The 21,701-nt window shown below is 40.7% G+C and overlaps 1 protein-coding gene across 3 annotated transcripts in view; it reads right to left on the bottom strand.

Moving 5' to 3' along the window:
• Nucleotides 1-679: 679 nt before the first annotated feature.
• Nucleotides 680-21,701, bottom strand: part of prozb (protein Z, vitamin K-dependent plasma glycoprotein b) — a 30,529-nt gene continuing 9,507 nt past the window's right edge. The window contains exons 1-7 of one of the 3 annotated variants that reach the window (XM_016259373.1): nt 11,929-12,076; nt 3,925-3,949; nt 3,473-3,608; nt 3,238-3,369; nt 2,888-2,952; nt 2,565-2,682; nt 954-1,492 (exon numbers count right to left, since the gene is read on the bottom strand). In XM_016259373.1, coding sequence (XP_016114859.1) covers nt 972-1,492; nt 2,565-2,682; nt 2,888-2,952; nt 3,238-3,369; nt 3,473-3,608; nt 3,925-3,948 — 996 coding nt within the window. In that variant the 5' untranslated portion in view covers nt 3,949; nt 11,929-12,076 and the 3' untranslated portion in view covers nt 954-971. Of the gene's footprint in view, nt 1,493-2,564; nt 2,683-2,887; nt 2,953-3,237; nt 3,370-3,472; nt 3,609-3,924; nt 3,950-11,928; nt 12,077-21,701 lie in introns of those variants that run through there. The other 2 variants (XM_016259372.1, XM_016259371.1) reach the window with 2 other exon arrangements.

The raw sequence follows: 21,701 nt of genomic DNA, 5'->3' as shown, positions 1-21,701 counted from the left end.
ACCTGCCTTGGTGGACCAGGATCAGGTTTAACAACCACTGTATTATTGAAATTGAAAACATGTTTTAAATATTATATAATTTTTATGCTGTGGCTCTTTTGGAAAATGCATTAAACAAAAAAAAAAAAAAAACCAAAAAAAAAAAACTGGTATAAAACATACAAGCGGTAAACAAGAAAATCAAGGAAAAAAAGAAAATCATATTCTGCATAAAGAAGGTTAAGTCTGTTATTTATTTATTTGTGACATTTTCATTTTAATTTTGACTGTGAAGCATTTACATTGAAAAACAACTGGAGTAGGATTTACTTTGAAACTATTTAATCATAACTGACAATGAAAGAGTAACATTTGAATTAAATATGAAATTTTTAAGTAGAAAAACTGAAATAGTATTTTCTTGTAAATCTTCAAAACATTTTTTTTACAGTGTAATGTTTTCTTTTGTATTTATTATGCTTGTCAGTTGTGTTTCTCATGAGTACAACACAGTTATACTGTATATTGTTTTGTCTAAATCACTTTAAAATATACCATGATGTGTAAATACTTCATTTAAAGGTGGTGTGATTAATCTCTGCACTAGCAATATAATCTGCAAAAATGTATTATGTTTCCAAATGTTTTTGTCATAGGTCAGTATGTCAGATATCCCAGTCCCAAACACAGGTGATTGGTTAAGTCAGAAGATGACGTGTCACTCAAACAGATCAATGTTGTGAAAGCATGAGTGTTTCACTCTTCCGGAATCAAACTGACTTACAGTGACACTGAACATGAAGCTGCTGTAAATATTTTCAAATGTATATTCATATATTTTATTTTGCATTATGGTAATCAGAAGTTAGGGGGAAGAGTTTCTTGCTCAATATAATTTCAATACTTTTTGGGTGAAATATTATGCATGTTCAAGAGTTTCACACATTTGTTTCTTCATACAGCCTGTGTTTTTGTTTATTGGTGTTGTTTCATCATAGTTGTTGTTGTTGATCTTTCTCAGACGCATGCAGCAGCGGTCGCAGCCAGTGCAGGTATCGGGATAGTTTGGTGAACACAAGTCCATGATTACAGTCTCCAGTGGACAGAGAAATGCCTGTCAGGAATGCCGTCTTTCCCTCCACCGATGCGACGGGACTCCCAGACTTCAAGTCACACGGCATCGGTTTGGTCCTGATGGAGACGTCAGACTCCCGGTTCTGCATGCAGAACATCTTATTGGTCATTAGGAACGTGAGGTTGAGAGAGCCGTGACAATCATCCAATGAGAGGTAAGAGTGTCCGGCTCCACCCATGACCACACCCTTTCGTCCAGCCCTCATCAAAATATTCTCGCTGTAGTCTCTCTCCGGCAGACAGAGCGGGATGATGGATGTGTTCTGTGGGAAGGGCTCCATCAGCTCCAGGAAGGCCAGGTCGTCCTCCGCACCGGACACGTACCGCTTATGCGGTGTCCAGCTGGAGACACGCAGTGCCACGGTTGAGTGACGTCCCACTGGAGACAAGAACACGAGTCCACTTACATTGCAGCACATATGGTGTTTTTGCAGATCACTGATTCTCAACTGATCAGAACACAAACAAGGCTCTCAGGTCAGTTCTGATGGGTCACTGACACCAGGTTTAAATAATCATGCATATTTAGGACAGTGAAACAAAAAGGAGAAGCACTTTCCATTTTTCGCTGATGTCAAAGGTCTTGTGTTCAGTTGCAGTGTTATTGTCAATTAAAACTAAAACCATAAAAGTTACCATAAAATTGTCAATACTTGAAAGAAAATAAACGTTAACTGAAATAAATTATTAAACAACATTAAACTAATTTTATTTCAGCTAGCTGCCAAGGCAACACTTTTCACTTTTAAAGTGAAATACTAAAATAACAAATTACAACTAATAAATAAATTTATAAAAACTATAGACATATTAAAAAAAATAAAATTAAAATGACAAAAACAAAATAAATATGAATATTAAAAAAAAATCTAATTTAAAACATTAACAATCTATAACAGTATTTCAATGATACAAAAATAGCACTTCAGTCAAACTCTAAAATACTTTAATACAAATTAATTAGTCACTTTGCTTGAAGCTAGTTGTATGAATCAAATGCTGTTATATTTTCTTTCAAAACCAGAAGCAATGTTGTTATTGTTAACTAAATCTAAAACTATTAAAAAACAATTTAATTAATTTAAATAATGCTATGAATAAAATAAAAAACCTGAAAATTTGAAACTTCGCCTGTAACTGAAATAAAATAAGTTTGTGTTAAAGAATTACTAAAACTAAAACAAAAATGAATTAAAGCTATAATATGGTATAATAGTAAATCATTTGAAAAACAAAGGTCTTGTCCTAAAAGGTGAACTAGTTTCTCATTTCAGTTTTATACCAAAATGACTGCAAATATAATGTTCTCTGGGCAGTGTAGAAATACCACCTGATGCTAACAAGTGTGAATTCTACTGGACTGTGACTACAAAAACAATCTGAACTATAAAGTACTATTGTAGGTCATATAGACTATAGTCTGTTGTGTAAAACTGCAGTCACATGCTCACCGAGAGTGACATGCGGATCCTTCAGTGCAGACATGCACGTGGCTGATGTCAGCACAGACTTACGGCCTAGAACCACACCGTGACAGACAACATCACCGCTGGTGTTCACAAACTTCACCTGCAGCACACAATACACCATCATGACCATCATCATCAGATGCTCAAATACTGCTCAGCAGAGCTGAATATTCAACAGCTGCTCTTCTAACTGGCTGATCATGTGCTGTGGAGTGTTTCAGTTTGTTGATCAATGTGCATGAACTGCAGAACCATTCTAGTGAAACTCCTGCTCTAGTTATCATGGCAATCATGTTGGTGCTTACCTCCCATGAGCAGTGTCCATCAGGACAGAAGCTGGGCGTCTCTGTTGACCCACATGGATTCTGAACTGAGAGTGTGGATGATGTTTACATGTACATTTATGCATTTAGCAAACAATTTTATCAACGGTGGCTTACAAAAGAGGGGAAAAAAGCAATTCATCAAATAGCCAACCATATTTGTAATATACAAAGGCAGATTTATTATACAACTGGATATATTATACAAGAGGAGAAATGCAGAGAAGAGTGCAGTGAGTGATTAAATAGCTATAATGAGTGCAGTCTGTGAGTGTGTGAACTCCAGTGATTTAGCAGTTTTCATAAGTTCAGGTGCAGTGATTGTCAGGTACCATGAGGTGAGCAGCTCCTGCCGTCACTGTTAAGTGTATATCCCCGCGCACAGAAGCAGCGGAATGAACCAGTCATCGGTTTGCAGAAGTGCTCACATGCTAAAGGCCCAGCTGACGGACACTGGGATTTATCTGCAAAACATCATCATGAAGCATTTGACACACATGATGCCTTTCAAACACACTGAATGTGCCAAACACAGCATATCTCACATCACATTTTCATCACTCTCACTTGTATAAATCATCACATTCACCAGTTTGACAGTCGGTGCCGCTGTACATCTCCGCACATGTGCATGTGTAACCACCGATCCCATCCCTGCATGTGCCGCCGTGTTTACATGGGTTGGAGTGGCACTGATCTCCATCTGACAACATAATGAAATATTCATATTTATTACAACTATAATAATACAGCAGGTCCAGAGACACAGAAAAGAGAATGACAAAATACATGTAAAAATTAGTAAACTAAGAGCAGTTAAAGATAAAAATACAATGATATACACGTACAAGTAAATAATTAAACAATCAAAATAGTAAAAAAAAAAAAGGGTAAAATAAAGTGAGCTATTAATTATAAATAATATGAAAAGGTTTGTAATTATTTATCAATTAATTTATAAAATTATAATTTCATTAAATTCAGTCATAGTATAATCAAACTTTCTGAAGGTCACTTACCATAGTATTTGGTCCAGAACTCATTCTTTAAAGGGGGGAGAAAAAAAAAAAAAGATTTGTTTTATTTAAACAAATTTGTGGTTTATTTGTTTTATTTAAAGATTTAGATGAGTGAGAGCGTTTCAGCCGCATTTAGTTAAACTGTGCAATATTCACAGAAGAAACACATGTGACTCATTTATATTTAATGTCTGAATGTTCATGTGATTAAGATCTAACAGTGATCATTAATAATCATTCAGTTTCGACGGGAGAGCGGGGCTTTCTGTGGCATCATATTTTAAATGGCACCGTCCCCAAATATTTCCTAATGATTTTCCTGTTTTTTATTTTACTCTCAATGTCACATTCATTACAAATATAAATAATTAAAAACTTAAAAGTTATATAAGGTTAAAATGTGTATATGTTTTAATGTGTCTGCAATGATTCTGATGACATGCAAAATTCAGATGGAGGACAGGCAGTGAAAAGTAGAATGGATGAGATGGAGGAAAGTCCGTACTGTACTGGTTTAGACACTATTACAAGAGAAAGGTATAATAAACACAAAATCACAACATATGTTGGACGTGATCCTTATGTTATGAAGAGGAGCGATTTTTCTACTAAATTGAAATACTTGCCTGCCATCGAGGCAGTGGATATAGGCTAAGCAATTGCTTACCTGAACTAACCCTGATTGCAAACAAGCTATTTCGAAAGTGAACACTGCATTTATATGAGGGATGCAGGATAAATGTCACTCCTGAAACTTTGCTGCATGTACAGCAGAGGGGGGAAAACTACGGCCTGCAGGCCATATACTGCCAGCCGAAAACTTATCCGGCCCACGAGGGAGTTTTTAAAAATACTACACTGAGGCACCGAGACATTTGAATGATCTCAATTTGAGACTTCAGGGAAAGGACGTTTTTGTGCACGAACTGTACAGCAACATGAAAGTGTTCAAGGCCAAACTTGTATTGTTCTCTAGACAGATATCCAGCCGAGACTTCACTCATTTTCCAACACTGGCCGAGTTAAGCACACCAATAACACATTGAGAGGTACAGCAGCACTTTGATCGACCTGCATGCAGAATTTTCCCGTTGCTTCAGACTTTGCAAAACTGAGACTGAGCTTGAACTTGTCTCTTGCCCCCTATCTTTTGACAGCGAGAAAGCACCTCCAGACACACAACTGGAACTCATTGACATCCAGTGTGACAGTACTTTGAAGGAGAAGTTTCAGACAGCACCAGTTAACAAATTTTATGCCCAAAGAATGCTTGTTTTATTTGGATCAACATGTGTGTGTGAACAAACCCACTCAGTCATGAACTACAACAAATTCCAGATTGAGATTATGTCTGTTGCAAATTTGACTCAATAATAGATATTAAATAAGAATTGTTTTTTTTAATGTGACAAATGTTTCTGTCAGATAATATTTTTCCATGCATGCCTCCAGTGTAAATAAAAGTTATTTTATCAAGGATTTGGTATGCAGCCCTTCACATGGTTTGCAAAACTTGATGTGGCCCTAAAAAAGATGTGGTCTAAAAAGCCCACCTCTGATGTACAGGGTATGTGGCCGTCGGTCCTCTTAGCAGCACGTAAAACAAAACTTCTATTCAAATTCTGAATCGATTATAGCCTAGAAAGCGAGCAAATATCGCTTCCATATAATCACTAAGAAGCTGTCACTTCAAATGATCGCAATCTCACAATGTTCCGTTATAATCAATGAAGCTCTCTAAACGGCACATAATAAATACATCGTGTCTACATGTGGTGTTTAGTGAATTCTGACTGGACTGAGAGTTGGCAGCCCTGTTATTTATTTATTTTTTTATAAATATCTTAAAGGGGTCATAAGATGCGATTTCCATTTTTCCTTTCTCTTTGGGGTGTTACAAGCTCTTGGTGCATAAAGAAGATCTGTAAAGTTGCAAAGACTAAAGTCTCAAATCCAAAGAGATATTCTTTATAAAAGTTAAGAGTCAGCCACGCCACCCAAATGTTCACGCAAAGAAAGAAGGCGTAACTTTTATTCTCGCTGTAGTATTGTTGTTGCCGCCGCCGCCATGTCGTGAAGGCGTTGTGTGCTTCGTTGTGAAAGCGAAACTACTTTGTTTGGCCTTCCAAAAGAGGATGATATCCGCTTCGTCATGCCTGGAGCTGATCCGTGCTGGTCGCTGAGGAAATACATCAACTTTGCGCTGTGGATTGTCGGATCGGCTTTCACCGTGGATGAAGCGGAGTCCTCGCCCGGGGTCGTCACATGTGGTTGCCACAAGCTCCTTCGTCGAATCCGCCGGCCGCGCCGTTCTCAAGCCCGCCTGCCTCTGCTCACTCAAGCCTGCCTCCGTTCACTGTAGGCCGCGGTGTGTGACGCTGTTTCATTGTGAAAGTGAAACTACTTTGTTTGGACTTCCAAAAGAGGACACAACTAGAAATCAGTGGTTAAGTTGTATTTACAACACGGTTCCAGAACAGTTTAACCCAAATATTCAGATGTGTCCAGCGCATTTTATGGAGGACTGCTTCCTGATCCTGGTAGAGTAGACTACAATGCCGGCTGTTCTGACTCACAGACTGTAAGCATGTTTTTTATATTTAAAGAATTTGCCACTGACGATTCAAACGCGAGTTTTGAGCAGTGTAGAGTAGCACTTGTTGTTTGTCATTTCTCCGATCACAAATGCAGACATGGTTTTATGTTTACGCGGCGCGATGCAATATCGCGCAAATCATTATAATCCGTAATGTCCACACTGGATGCAACAAATGCCTCGTTTATAATGGGTTTTAATGTTTTTGTCTCGTCGCTCCGGCGCGATAGGGCATCACAATATGGTAACTTAAACCGCATAAACATTTCATTACACCAAATACATGTTCTTTTTAGCAGCATCATATGACCCCTTTAATATATTATTATATCTTTGTGACGAGTGGGGGTGGGGCCAAGAGCCGTGGGAACGAAGTGAGGCCAGTGGAGTAATTGATAATGAGTGACACCTGCACCACTCACCGGTCTCGAGTCCCACGGAGGAGATACGGAAGGATAAAAGGAGGAGCTACGACAGTGAAAGACGAGAGAGGACCCGGCCTGGACTTTATTTTGTGTTTTGGTTCCGTTTGTGCGCGACAGTCGTCCGCGAGGCGCTGTCGCGCTATTTTGTGTTTGTTTATTTTATTAAAGTTTTGTTTAAATGTTCGCCGGTTCCCGCCTCCTTCTTCCTGATTTACAAACGCTGTTACATTGGTGCCGAAACCCGGGAGGAAGGAGGGACACGCTGTCAGAGAGGCGGTAGTGCTGGAACTATGGAAGACGAGGTGGAACGGAGATCTCGCTGCCGCGCTCCTGGGTTGAGGAGGGGTGGCTGCCGTCCGAGAGGGAGCAGAGGAGTCAGCCCCGTTCGCCAGGAGGCCGGAGCCTGCTGCCGTCCGCCATGATTGGGGAGGGTGAAAGACGAGAGAGGACCCGGCCTGGACTTTATTTTGTGTTTTGGTTCCGTTTGTGCGCGACAGTCGTCCGCGAGGCGCTGTCGCGCTATTTTGTGTTTGTTTATTTTATTAAAGTTTTGTTTAAATGTTCGCCGGTTCCCGCCTCCTTCTTCCTGATTTACAAACGCTGTTACATTGGTGCCGAAACCCGGGAGGAAGGAGGGACACGCTGTCAGAGAGGCGGTAGTGCTGGAACTATGGAAGACGAGGTGGAACGGAGATCTCGCTGCCGCGCTCCTGGGTTGAGGAGGGGTGGCTGCCGTCCGAGAGGGAGCAGAGGAGTCAGCCCCGTTCGCCAGGAGGCCGGAGCCTGCTGCCGTCCGCCATGATTGGGGAGGAGCAGGGAACGGGGGACTCGCTGCCAGCTGCCCTCAACAGGAGGAGCCATCGCCATCCGCCAGGAGGTAGAGGAGCGGTGGGCCGTCCACCAAAGATGTCCAGTACCATCACATGGCACCGCGAGTGAGATCCTCTCAGCCGGTGGAGGACCAAGCGGCAGTGTGTCCGGGAACCAAACCTATAATTTTTTTTACATTTAAATAAAACTTTTAAAAAATAAACAAACACAAAATGAAAGTAAAGCAGCAGGCCCTCGCGGACGACTGCCACACACAAAACACAAAATAAAGCCCAGGCCTGGTCCTCTCTCGTCTTTCACTGTCATAGCTCCTCCTTTTATCCTTCTGGAGCTCCTCCGTGGGACTCGAGACCGGTGAGTGGTGCTGGTGTCACTCATTATCAATTACTCCACTGGCCTCGCTCCGTTCCCACGGCCCCACCCCTACTCATCACAATCGTATATTACTCATTTGCACACACAAGCATTATCCAACTCGGTTCCTCCTGACCGCAGACGCAGGTTTACAAGTCACTTTTTCCTGTGTTTTTTAGTCAATTTAGTCAAAATAAGGAGCCCCTAAAAGGGACCTTTGCAAAAATAAAAAATACACAGACTTTTGCATGCTCACGAGAAACGTTTCGCGACAAAGCCACTAGAAGGCAAGCCTGCAACCTTTAGCCAAAAAGGCATAACGGCTAATGCTAACGCTTCTGGTTTGCCAGTACGTGGGAAAGGAGACCAGAGGCCGTTTTGTTTGAATGGATATCAGTGGAGGAGAGGCTTCACTACACTGAATTAACAGCTTTTTAGAGGAAACCGCTAATAATTTAATGAATTGACAGCCTATCAGCTAATCTCCAACATGTTTTACACTAAGCAATACTTTTGGATTGAACCATTTTTAGAGTTTACAATGAAAAAAAAAATGACGTTTTATAAGAGAAGTCACTGACTTCTTGCGACAGGTGGGATACAGCTTACAGCATTTCTTATTCATTCCTATGGCATCCGTAAAACGGCGATTGAGTGTCGGACAACTCTGACTGAATTTCAATGACGTCAAGGCTGTAATGTGATTGGTTATTAAGCTGACACATGTTGGAGCACAAGGGAACGAGAGAATTGATCAGCTTGCAAAGAAGACCCTGGAACAACCACAAGTTGAATTCCAAATTACAATAAGTAAAGCTGAAATAAAGAGATTGATATATATTGAATATACTGAGAGAGACTGATAAAGGCAGTCAGCAGAGAGAACGATGTCAAATTTACCATCCCTTCCATAGACACTGCATTAGAAACACCCGTGTAAACTATTTTTTGGTAATTTGATGCAAAGGTAATATACAAAGGATAGTGTTATAAATGTACATACATTTAAAAAAAAAAAAAAACAATATGAAAAACTTTCAAGGATTTATGATGCCGATGACCATTGAACGGTCACATCACAGTCTTGGGTCCATCGGACCTGTAGCATTAAATAATTTCTTTGTACATAATAGGGAAACATGAAACAGGCAATTGTGATAAATGTGGACTACCAGAAACGGTTGAGCATGTTCTTTTAATGTGTATAGCGTATAAAAGGTAAAGACATCAGGGGCAAGTTCAAGCTCAAACCGGTGTGCACCGTTTTGCTACGGTTTCTGGTTTGAACGACATGTTTCCTGGAAACGGTGTGCAACAGGGTTTGAGATACGTTTTCTCTTGTTTGGTGAGTGTGTCAAATGCCAGCCCAATCAGCAGCAACATGTATATAAACCACGTGGTATTAAAGAGATAGCTAGCACTATGTAATTAACATCAAAATAAATTCACAAGAGCACGTATATTTGCACATGTTTATTTACATTAAAGGCAAAATAACGGAAATAATAAGAGCACAAGTATAGATCTGGAACTTCTTTAAGTCTGTCTACAAGAGCTGATCTGTGCTGGTCGCTGAGGGAATACGTCAACTTAGTGCTGTGGATCGCAGGCACATTTTATGGAGGACTGTTTACTGATCCTGGGAGAGTAACGTTAGACTAAAATGCCGGCAGTTCTGACTCACATAAGTAGGTTTTCTTTTATCATTGGCCACTGATGATTCAAACGCGAGTTTTGGGAGTGGCAGTGTGGAGTAGCACTTGTTGTTTGTCATGTCTCCAATCACAAATGCAGACAGGGTTTTATGTTTACGCGGCACAATGCAATGCAATGCGTAAAAAGACAGTACAAGTCATTATAATCAGTAATTATGTCCCCACTGGATGCAACAAATGCCTCGTTTGTAATAGGTTTTAATGTTTTTGTCTCGTCGCTCCGGCCGGACACGGCATCAACAGTATGGTGAGGGGCGTAACATTTCCGTCACACGCTTGTGGTATTCGGCCAATCACAACACACAGGATAGCTGGCCAATCACAGCACACCTCGCTTTTCAGACCGATGAGCTTTGTAAAAATCAACGTGTTTCAAAAAGGCGGGGCATAGAGGACAAACAATAATGTACAGTATGTGGAAAATAATGTTTTTTTATTTTAAACCGGATAAACATTTCATTACACCAAATAATGTTCTTTTTAGCAGCATCATATGACCCCTTTAAGTTGATTAATGATCAATTCTGGCAAAAAGAATTGTAGGCTACTAAACTATGAATAAGAAAAAGATGTCTTATTTTCTTTGTTTAACAGGGGCCGATCGCCAAGACTTGAGAGAATCATTTTATAAAGTCGAAAATGTTCACCATTAATGTTTTGAATAATGTGAGACTCAATTTCCACTGTTAAACAAACCTTTATTTCAAACTAACCGCTGTACCTGAAAATATAGAATAAATCACTTGTTGCACAGGACAGAATGTTCTACATCAGTGGTTCCCAGACTTTTTAGAGTGGAGTACCCCCTGAGGCATTTCTACTTAGGGGTACCCCCTCTCTTGCACTTAGACTGCACCTTTTCCATTAAAAGGACAATATTTGCCCCCTAAATTGACTTTCCAATGCATTTTTTATCTTTATAAATAGAATATTAATGTTTAAAAAAAAAGGTCTTCTGGTCCATATCCTTTCCTTAGGAAGGTGTGCTAAATACTGATTAATGTAACATAAAAATACTATACATATTTATATATTTTCCTATTGTATTATGGTGTAACACTTTAATAAACTTTTCTATACCCCTCTGATTATATAATGGTAAATATTACAATATCATAGCACAACAACAGTGATCAGCAATAATGATAAGCCTACTCCTCACAATAAAAATAATAAGGTCATATAGATCATAACAGTCTTGGAGGTAAGTGGATTATCCTTCACCTGAAATGTTTGTCTTTTCATCCTGAAATGCGAGGCACATGTTGGATCACAATAATTAGGAACCACAGTTTCCACAAATCCCTTCATTTGATTGGGATATTCGCTTTTATTCTGGAGGGCAAGGGTTACCATCGAGCGTATTAAACACGTATTTATACCGATTTCATGAGGCTCCGAAAATTCTTCAAAAAGAACACAAATAATGTCCTTCTCAGCTGCCATAGTTGCAACTCTTGCATCATCAGAACAGGGTGTTCAACGCACCACCGTTTAAGTTTTTGCACCATTTTAGTCGGGGCTGAACGCAGCCCAGATGTTCCAAGAACTGGAACTAATGGGAATTAATAGTATATCTCTAAAGACACCGTCAAGTTATCTAGGGATTCTGAGCCTCAATGTCTGCCCAAACTTGAAAAAGGCTTCAATCAACAGTGAAGGGCGCATGGAATAACTCAAAACATCGGATTCTTGATTACAAATGCAATTTATTGAAGATCCTTCAAACAATAACTTGCTCTTCTTTGCATAAATTCAGTGCTTTGGTTTAGTTTAATAACCTATACAGGAAACACAAACCATATATAAATATAATTATATATGAGCAAAGACAAACACTGCAGTGAAATAATCAAGTACATTTAAGGATATTGACTACAAACATGCGAGTGTACTCACAAATCACTTATCAAAGAACATAAACATAGCGATTCAACAGCAACACTAAATCAAATGCTGTTACTGCACATGGTTAATTAGCACATTAGATGCAAAACCCTTTAAAATACAAACATCTTGCAAGTCAACATTGTTCTCATAAACAATCTGTAGTTGCTAGAGAAATCTAGAGTCTTTGTCCTACCAGTAGCGATTCAAAGTTGATGAACACATTGTGGCTTTTCCCAGGTGTTCTTGAATGAATGAACTCAGCATGCAAATTAATCCAAACTTGGTTACATCAGTGCAGGTTTACCAATCTTTCTCCATTGGTTTTACAACCAACAGCACCAGCTTAAAAAGGAGCAGTGTATGCACTTCACAAGCGAAGGACCTCCACACCTGATAATCAGACACACCTGCCTCTATCAGACATGAGCATGACATGGCATTGGCCAATCAGCTTGCTTGTTATTTTCATGTTACAGTACATGTTCACAACCAATAGATTTGCTGATTTTGATCAAGGTTAACATTCATTTGATCAGATAGGCTTTTCCTTACTTTAATAATGATGAATGAATTTATATATATTTTTTTTTTCATTTAATTCCTAACTGAACTCAACACCTCCCAATTGAGCTCCTGGTCAGTTGACCCAAGGAGGTCACACACTTCTTGGCAGGACTTGGATCTCTTTATTGTTCTTCAATAGGAATCAAAACCACCAAGCATCGAACATCTCGATGAAGAATTGTAGCTTGTTACAAAGTTTCTTCGCTGCTTTGACATCCTTAATCGTTTCTGCTAGACTTGATTTAACAATTGAGACCGGATAGCTGGGAAATGCTCTCACCATTACATCCCTTACTATTCCTTTCTTGTCTGCATTTACACGGATGACTCTGGCCAACTTGTACTGGCCTCTTAAAGCGTTCTGGTCAGCCAGCCATACCACATCTTCCATGGCAACATTTCGCTCCTTGATATGCCACTTGCTTCTTACAAATAAGTTTGGACCTGCCAACTGACACCATCTTCTACAGAACTTGTTGACTCCTTCCTGGATAACTCTTAGTCTTTTATATGAATAGCCTCCAAAGTCAAAACTTTGTTGATCTCCATGTTTTCCAGTTCATCCTAGAAGAAGAGAGTTTGGACTTATATATTCCACACAGTACTCCCGGCTTTGTGTCCTGACGTCAATGGGTCTTTCATTGACCAAATTCGCTGCCCTGTAAAGAAAAGTTTGAAATTCCCCCCCATGACAGATTTTCATTGACCCCCCAAGTTCTGGAGGGCTCGTTTTACAAGACTGACTGCTGTTTCTGCTGCTCCATTTCTGTGAGGGGAATCTGCAGGATGAATTTTCCAAATCCACTCTGTACCGTGCTTGGCTGCTTCCACTTGTAATTTCATCCTGTCTTGTTGTTCTAGGAACTTGTGAAGATCTTCAAGAACAGACTTGGCCCCTATAAAATTAGTTCCGGAGTCTGACCACAGTTTCCTTGGATGTCTTCTTAAAGCTGTAAATCTTTGATATGCCAGCAGAAATCCTTTAGTTGATTGGTCACTGACAATATCGGCATGGATAGCTCTTGATGCCATACAACAGAAGACAATTCCCCAAACTTTGCGTCCCACCCTCTTCTTTACCTCATTTTTTATCACATAAGGACCAAACAAATCTAGGGTTGTAAACTCAAATGGTGCGGCTGGTTCTGTCCGCTCTGGTGGAAGGTCTCCCATAATCTGTTGGCATTGTTTCATCCTTGCCTTTCTGCAGGTCACACAACAGTCCACAACTTTCTTTGCTAGTCTGCGGCCTTTTACCACCCACACTCTGCTTCTCATTTTCAACAAAGTTCCAGCCACTCCTTCCTGGTTTAATTCATGAGCTTCCTGAGTCAGCAGCATAGACACATGTGCATTGTATGGTAGTATTGGAACTGCCGTTTTGTCCTCATTGAAGATTTAAATTCTTCCTCCACAAACTAACAGTCCAGAGTTTTCATCTTTGTACACTGCCAACCTGCTGAGGGTAGTATCAGGAAAGATCACGTTCTCCTGGGCAACTAGAAATAGGTCTACAAGTGCATTCTTCTGTTCTCATACTGTCAAGACAGCTTCTTTGAGTCCTTTTTCCAGAGACTTTGCCTCCCACTTTGAGGAACCCAGGGTCTTACTTCTCATTTCCAACCACTTCTTGACAGCTCAACGCACCCAAGCAATATCTCGGACCAATCTGGACAATCTGCTGAATTGTTCCACATGAATTAACTTACTTATTACTAAACCATCAAACATCCTTCCTGATGAAACATCCTTCTGCCTTTCCATTCCCTTAGCAGAGGTGCCGGAGTCTACAGTGGGATGTCTTGATTCAGCTTTTCCTCCATTCATATGATCGATCACTTTACATTTATCCAAGGAGACTACACCTTCTTTTTCCTTGGCCAGACTTCTGGTGAGAACTGAAGAAAACGCTCTCCTCTGAAGTTTGTTGATACTCTCTCTTGCTGCAGTTGCAACCTCAGCAGCTGACTTCATTGGCCATTCCTCCACTGTCTATTTCAGGAACACTGGACCACTCTCCCACGTAGAATCTTCTTTGAGGTCTTCTGGGCTACCTCCCCTTGTGATAATATCTGCAATGTTCAGATCTCCTGGGATCCACCACCAGTCCTTAACAGGTGTTGGTCTCTGTATCTCCCCAACTCTGTTTGCAAAGAAGGACCGGTAGACATAGCTAGCCCGCTGAATAGCTCCCAACACTGTTTGGCTGTCCACCAGATGGAACCACTGATTAATCTTCACTTGGCAATGCTCTTCAATGTACTTTCTGAGCCTGGCTGCATAAACTGCACTGCACATTTCAGCCTTGACTGCTTTTCCCTTCTGATCCAAGGGAGTTAATTTGGCCTTATATTCAACTAGCCTCACCTCAATGCCATGGTCCGTTTCCCACCTGAAATATATTACAGCTCCATAGGACTTATCACTTCCATCACAAAATGTGATTCCCTTTGGTTTTCCTTTCCAACCTGAAGGTGTTAAGCCTCTGAGGAACTTTAATTGACCAAGCTAAACATACTCCTCAAACACTTTAATGGCTTCTTCTCTAAGGCTTTCTGACAGTGGTTTGTCCCATGTGTGTTTGATCAAACTTCCATGTCCTGCTTCCTGAAATGCCTTTCTTACAAGGATAGCTCCTTTTTGCTTCACAGGAGTGACCAGGCCAATTGGATCATATAGTCCAGCTACTTGACTCACCAGAAGATTAGGAGTCTTGATCTTTACCACCTCCTTTTTGAGGTTTTGTCCAACTCACATCTTCTTTCTCCACTTGGAAAAATTGATTGATGTCATGATGTAGAGTTTATCTTCCTCCGCTATATATCCAACTCCAAGGGCCTTGTTGTCTTTATCCCCCAACTGGTTTGGAAGTTTCAGGATTTTGTCTTCTACTACTGACTTTATTGACTCACCATCACCAGGCTTCCAACTTTGTTCTGATCGAACCCAGTGGTTCAAGAAAAATCCTCTAGTTTGTAGGATCTCCTCAACACCTTCAGTTATTTGATTCAATCTCTTCAGATCATTGTGGGATGTCAGAATGTAATCTACAGAACAATCCTCTTCAATGACTTTACACTCCTCGTGGAGATGAGTGAACTTTGTCAGTTTTGCAGTTTCTCGCATGGCTAATTGTGCAATGCACCCTGCTGGTCGGTCACCGATGTTAACTCTGGTGATTGCATATTCTCCTATTTCTCCACTCTGACTATCTCTCCACAGAAACCTATGGAGATGCATCTCTCTGTCCTCCAACCATACGGAGTTGTAAATTTTCCTGATATCTCAGAGGACAGCATAAACTCCTCTTCTAAACCTTAGAAGGACAGCTCTGATGGGATTAAGAACATCTGGACCTTTCAGAAGAAGATCATTCATGCTCACTCCTTTAAACTTCTGACTACTGTTCCATACTAAGTGCACTGGAGTAGTAACTGAGTGAGGATTTGTTGCAATTAAGTGGCTCACATACTACACCAGTCCATTCCAGATGTTGATCATGTCCTCAGTGAGATTGATTGCTGCTCCTCGCTCCACCATTTCATGAATTTGAGCTGCATAAGCAATTTGCCACTCTGGCTGCCTCTTCAGCTGCTTTTCTGTCCTCAGAAATGTTGCCTCAACTCCACTTCTATTATTAGGAAGAGAACCTGGATCCTCAGTCCAAGGATAGCTTGCATGCCAGTGCGGAGATTTGCTATGAGCATCCTCTTCTACATAAGTAAGACACTCCTTTATAATCTCAAGTTCACTTTCCTCTAACAATGTCATTTCCTTACCACCAGGGTGACAGTTTCCACAGCGACATGCTCCACACATGGGTTCACAAGCTGCCCCAATGCTATCCCATTTCCACCATTCCAAGAACTCATGGTTGCTAAAAACTGCCATGTTCGTCTCAGCTCTGGCTTCTTCTAATAGCGGAGTTGGTTTGGACATCACATGCACCTCAGGTTCTCCCACTTTCTCCTCATATTTTGCAGCAGCTGTTCTCATTGAGCGAGCAAAATGGGTTTTGGACTCATATGCAGCTACATCTATTTCTTCAAATAAGTCTGGATGAGTGCCACCTACTGTCTTTCCCAAAGGACTCTCCCATAAGACGAGATCCCCAACAACCTTCACTCTTTGTGGTGCTAGTCTTCCTTCTCGTGGCTAATAAGTAGTTCAATCTCTTTTGGTCTTACCAGCTCCTCAGGTTTGACTTTTGGGAAGAATTTCTGCAGTTGCTTAGGTTTGATGACTTTATGCACTTTAGCAATTTCGTCCAAGCCATAACAAAGGAGCTCATGCGCTCTTTCTTTACCTTTATCAGTCTTGACTCTAACTCTGAAAAGATATCGCTTGGTTCTCGCCTTGATGGTCATTCCAGCAACTCCATACACAATTAAAATGACATCTTCACATCTTAACCATAGTCTTTCTGCAGCATTATGGGTTATATAGTTGTGTCTGATGCAAGATCAACTAGAGTTCCAATCTTCTGCCCAGCGTTGGCTGTGACTTCCATGAGCATCATAATGACAGGCAGTTCCTTTACTCTGCTTTCCTTTAAAAGTCCAACTTGAGGCTTTCCAGTGCAGGTTACTGTTGCTGCTTTATTGGTGAAGGCATTTCTACATCGCTCAGCCAGCTCTGGGGAAAGTTCAGCTAAAACCTCCTCTTGCTCTGCTGTTAGCACATTTACCTTCCTGTTCTCTTTCAGAGACCTTTTCTCACCACCACTCATGGATTCTCTTCTTGGACAGAGGAAATAATGATGATCAGATCCATTTTCCTTCCTGCAGTCTCTGTTTTTGCACAAGAGCATGTCTCTGCAATCAGAATCAACCTAGTGACATCCAAGGCACTTTTTGCATGCTCCAATCTTCCTCACAGCAGCTTTCTTTTTGGCTAACTTTAGGTCTTTAGGTCAAACTTCTTACAGAAGAAAATCTTGTCTTTATGGTTTACAGCTCCACAAACAGCACATCCAGTGTCAGAAACCTTCTTTGTAGTTTTTGCAGATGCATATTTCTTCTCAAATCTTCCTCCGGATTTATCAAACCTTTCTACCTTGTCAGTGATTCTGAGCTGCTCGAGTTTCTCAAGAACGTCCTCCTGTCTCTTTAAAAACTTCAGCAGGTGATCAAAGTGATTTTCTGGGGTTACACCATTATCAGGGTCAATCATGAAGATAAGCCAATCTCTTTTTACAAATTCAGGCAATTTACTCTCAATAGATTTAATTACGAGAGGGTTCTTGTTCGCACCAGTGTTCCCAAGATCTGTCAGGTCGGAAAGAGCTTTTCCAACAGTCTGGATCAAGTCTATCACTTTTCTGGGTTGGTTACCTTTTACAGCAGGAATCCTTTCCAGTTCTTCAATGATTTCCATGGCGATTGTTATCTTATTTCCATATCCGTTCTCCAACACACTAAACACATCTTCAGCAGTACTATACCTTGATGGCCGCAAATCCTTAACAATTCTGTCATCCAAGCTATCCAGGAGCTGGATTTTCTTGACCTCTGCTGATCCAGTTGGTTCTCCTTGTTTCTGCAAACTTTCCCAATCCTTCTTTCTGTAACCCTAACCCTAAATGGTATCAAGAGAAATTTCTCTTGATACCACTAAATTTAGGCAAACTAGTTGGTTTTATTCTCACAACTGGTGTAATCTGCATAGTTTGGAAAGCTGTGTTTGGGTCTATAGGACTTGCAAATTGAGAACTTCTTTCAGCATTACGTGCAGTAATAAACTCACTGTTTCTTGAAACAAGTTCATTATTCCGTACTTTTGACTGCCTTACTCTGCTCTCAAAGTCCTTCTTCTCTGTTGTAGGAATCCATCTCTCCCAGCTGGATAGAGTTTTGACTGCTCTGCTCACGAGCCTTTCCAAGTGAATTAGTTGAACTTCATGTTCTTCACAATTGACACCAGCAACAGGTATTGAAGCAGAATGTCCACAAGCTTTCTCAGCTTCATGGACTGCAATTGTTACATCAGTGCAGGTTTACCAATCTTTCTCCATTGGATTTACAACCAGCAGCACCAGCTTAAAAAGGAACAGTGTATGCACTTCACAAGCGAAGGACCTCCACACCTGATAATCAGACACACCTGCCTCTATCAGACATGAGCATGACATGGCATTGGCCAATCAGCTTGCTTGTTACTTTCATGTTACACAACATGTTCACAACCAATAGATTTGCTGTTTTTGATCAAGGTTAACATTCATTTTATCAGATAGGCTTTTCCTTACTTTAATAATGATGAATATAAATATTTCACTCAATTCCTAACTGAACTCAACAGACACTTTTAGGTTATGGGGTAATGCAGTCAAGAATATATGAAGAATTGTTTAAGTATTTAAAAAGACAAGATTAATGGAAAGAGTTTGAAGCTTAGAATTTTCTAATTTTTTATTTATTTATGTATGATTTTTTAAAATCTATAATAATTGAATAGTTCATAGCTGAACCGTGTACGTTTCACACTCCAGACCAGCAGGTGGTGGACATGCACCTTTAATGTTGGTTTGCCAATCCACCAAAAATCAGAGAGAAGAAGATGATTTCCAGCGCACAGGACCACTAGCCCCTCACTGCAGAACAAAGATCCAGGGGGCGGGGTTGGATCCACATCTAGGGGGTGGAGACGGTAGGTTTAGGGGCGGCGATAGGTGGGTTTAGGGATCAGGGGGTGGAGACGGGTAGGTTTAGGTATATGTAAGGTAGGGGTGGGAATCTTTAGTCACCTCATGATCCGATCCGATCCGATTCCGATTCTGGGAGTCATGATCCAATTCCAGAATGATTCTTGATCTACTTTCACCCCCCCTTATTAATTAATTTGTTTACCGACTTGAGAATCTTACAATCCTTACATTTACATATCCTTACGTAAGTAATTAAATATTTTTTTAAATAATTACAAATTGAAAACAATAATTAAAATGGTTGTTTGTCAAGAATTTTAAACTAATATAACTTCAAAACATACAAGCAAGTAGCAAATAATAAAGAGGAGCAAACATATTACAAACAACAAACAAAGAGTGCTTTCAGTACTTAAGATTATCTGAACATTTTCCATTCAAGAACTGTGAGTGATTTTTCTTCATCTTTACTGTTGTTTTTTACTATGACATCATAGACAGCAGGAGATAAGCTGCATTCACGCACGGATCTCTTTTGAAATATGAGTAATGTGGTTTGTTTAATCCCTTAAGACATAACTTACATTGTTTACATTAATTTTGCGTCATAAAACCATTTTGAGATGCCAGTGCATTAAACCACGGAGTCGCGCACAGCCGCATGCGCGAGCAGACTTCACAAACAAAGCACGCGTCAGCATTTGAAATTGAAAGCAGCCTTCTGTTAGTGAGGTTCATATTTTAAATATATAAGTCCACTGCATTCCAAACCACATAAATTATGACTTCATAGAGCATTTGTAAGGAAAATACTAAAATTGGAAGCAAGCTGAATACGGGTGTTTCTAAAGCAAACTCAGCATCATCGCGCATCTGTTTAAAAACTAAGCTCAGAATCGATTCTAAAATTCTCAGAATCGATCCAGAATCGTTGGAGAGAGAATCGCAATGCATCGATGGATCAATTTTTTCTCCCACCCCTAATGTAAGGTAAGAGGAGTTGGATCTGGATCCAACCTCGCCCCCTGGATCTTGTGTTCTGCAGTGAGGACCATCTCCACAGGACACAGTATGAGCGCGCACACACGCACACTTTGAGCGAAAGCAGAGATTCGCGATTGCAACGGACACGTTTTAAGTGCACGCACAATCTGGGCGAGAGCAGCGTGTCTGAGAGCGTGCCGTCCGGTTTTGTGCGAGAGCAAAGGAAATCGTTGTGCGAGCGGAGAGATTTGCGCATCATGCACTTTCGCTCTAACTTACAACAGTGCACTCTCGACATTTGTCAGTAAAATAATGCTAGTATAAAATACCTACACCGGAAATTGAAACCTTCCTTTCGAGGGAACTTCGAAACTGCATCCTCTAGGGGTCGCTATGGGGAACGCCTTCAGCGTGACCGGTGTCTGAAGCATACATCTAAAAACACAATAACATTGGCGAACGACAGTCTATGACGTAATTACCCTGCGTGATCACAATATAAAAGGGCGCCGGGATAACACGTCATCCTCTTCTTCATCTTCACTGACCGTTTGTTTATGTATGCATTAAGCTAAGCACGACTAGGAGTACATGTTCTCTCGCCAGAGGCTTTGCTCTGATACCTGCAGTTTCACACGGCTCACGTGCTGTGTGTGTGTGTGTGGTGAAGAGCAAGAGCGTTCAGCTCTCGAGGGAGTTGGATGCGCTCTGCATTCATTGCTTATTTCTTGTGAGGGATAAGCATGACTTGAACGCGCTCGTCTCACGAGGAGACTGCTTGTGCTCATTGTGATGCATTCACGGGACTACTGAGGGGGAGGTGAGTACTTCACCATTTACCCGAGTTTGTAGATAGCATTTGCATGAGTGCGTTCACCTCTTGCGGGAATAGCGACGCATTCGTGGCAGCGGTTTTCATTCTTGCTTGATTTCTGAGGTAATCTAGTATTTGGGCAGATTGTGTTTAGCTCCCGCGGGAGCTGAAGGTATGCTGTGCGTTGCTTTCTCGGTCGCGGTGAGAACATGGAAAGGACCTGACGGGAAATTTCTCCCTATCAGTAATTTCCTTTTGTTTATATAGGGAGTGTATAGTGTGTCAATGTCAATGTCAATGTCAATTTTATTTCTATAGCACAACTAAACACAACAACAGTTGACCAGTGGGCTTTACACCAATACAAGAGACTGTAAAAAAAAAAAAAAAAACAAACAAACAAAAAAAATATATATATCAATATATAATTAAAGCTGCAAGCAGCGATGAACGGGCCCTCGCACCTGGGCTCTCCGCCAGGGGGTGGCTTTAGTAAAACAGCGAACAGCAAGCAATATGCATTTAAAGTGGTAAATATAGGAGGAATATGTCAAAGTCTTTTATATGTGCCAATCTTCCTGCTGCCAGCTGGTGGCACTATGAATATAACTGGATTTTGGCATGTAGATTTCTTCAGTCCAGCACTTTCATCAAACATATGAAATTTGGTGCAGATTGAACATGGTATGTTTGAGTTAGTATAAAGCATGACGTGTCCTATTGCCAAAAGGTGGCACTATGATTATAACTGAATATTGGCCTTTAGATGTCTTCAGGCCATGACTTTTTCCAAATATGTTAAGTTTGGTGGAGATCGAACATTGCATGTTTAAGTTAGTGTAAAACAAGACATTTCCTGTTGCCAGCAGGTGGCGCTATGAATATAATAGAATAGTAGCCTTCAGATGTGTTCAGGCCAGGACTCTTATCAAACATGTGAAGTTTGGGGAAGGCTCTA

Source organism: Sinocyclocheilus grahami, unplaced genomic scaffold, assembly GCF_001515645.1.
Source record: "Sinocyclocheilus grahami isolate Dianchi unplaced genomic scaffold, SAMN03320097.WGS_v1.1 scaffold1835.1, whole genome shotgun sequence".
Classification (NCBI taxonomy): domain Eukaryota; kingdom Metazoa; phylum Chordata; class Actinopteri; order Cypriniformes; family Cyprinidae; genus Sinocyclocheilus; species Sinocyclocheilus grahami.
The sequence above is the reverse complement of the archived record's forward strand: the minus strand, read 5'-3'. Positions and strand labels throughout refer to the sequence as shown.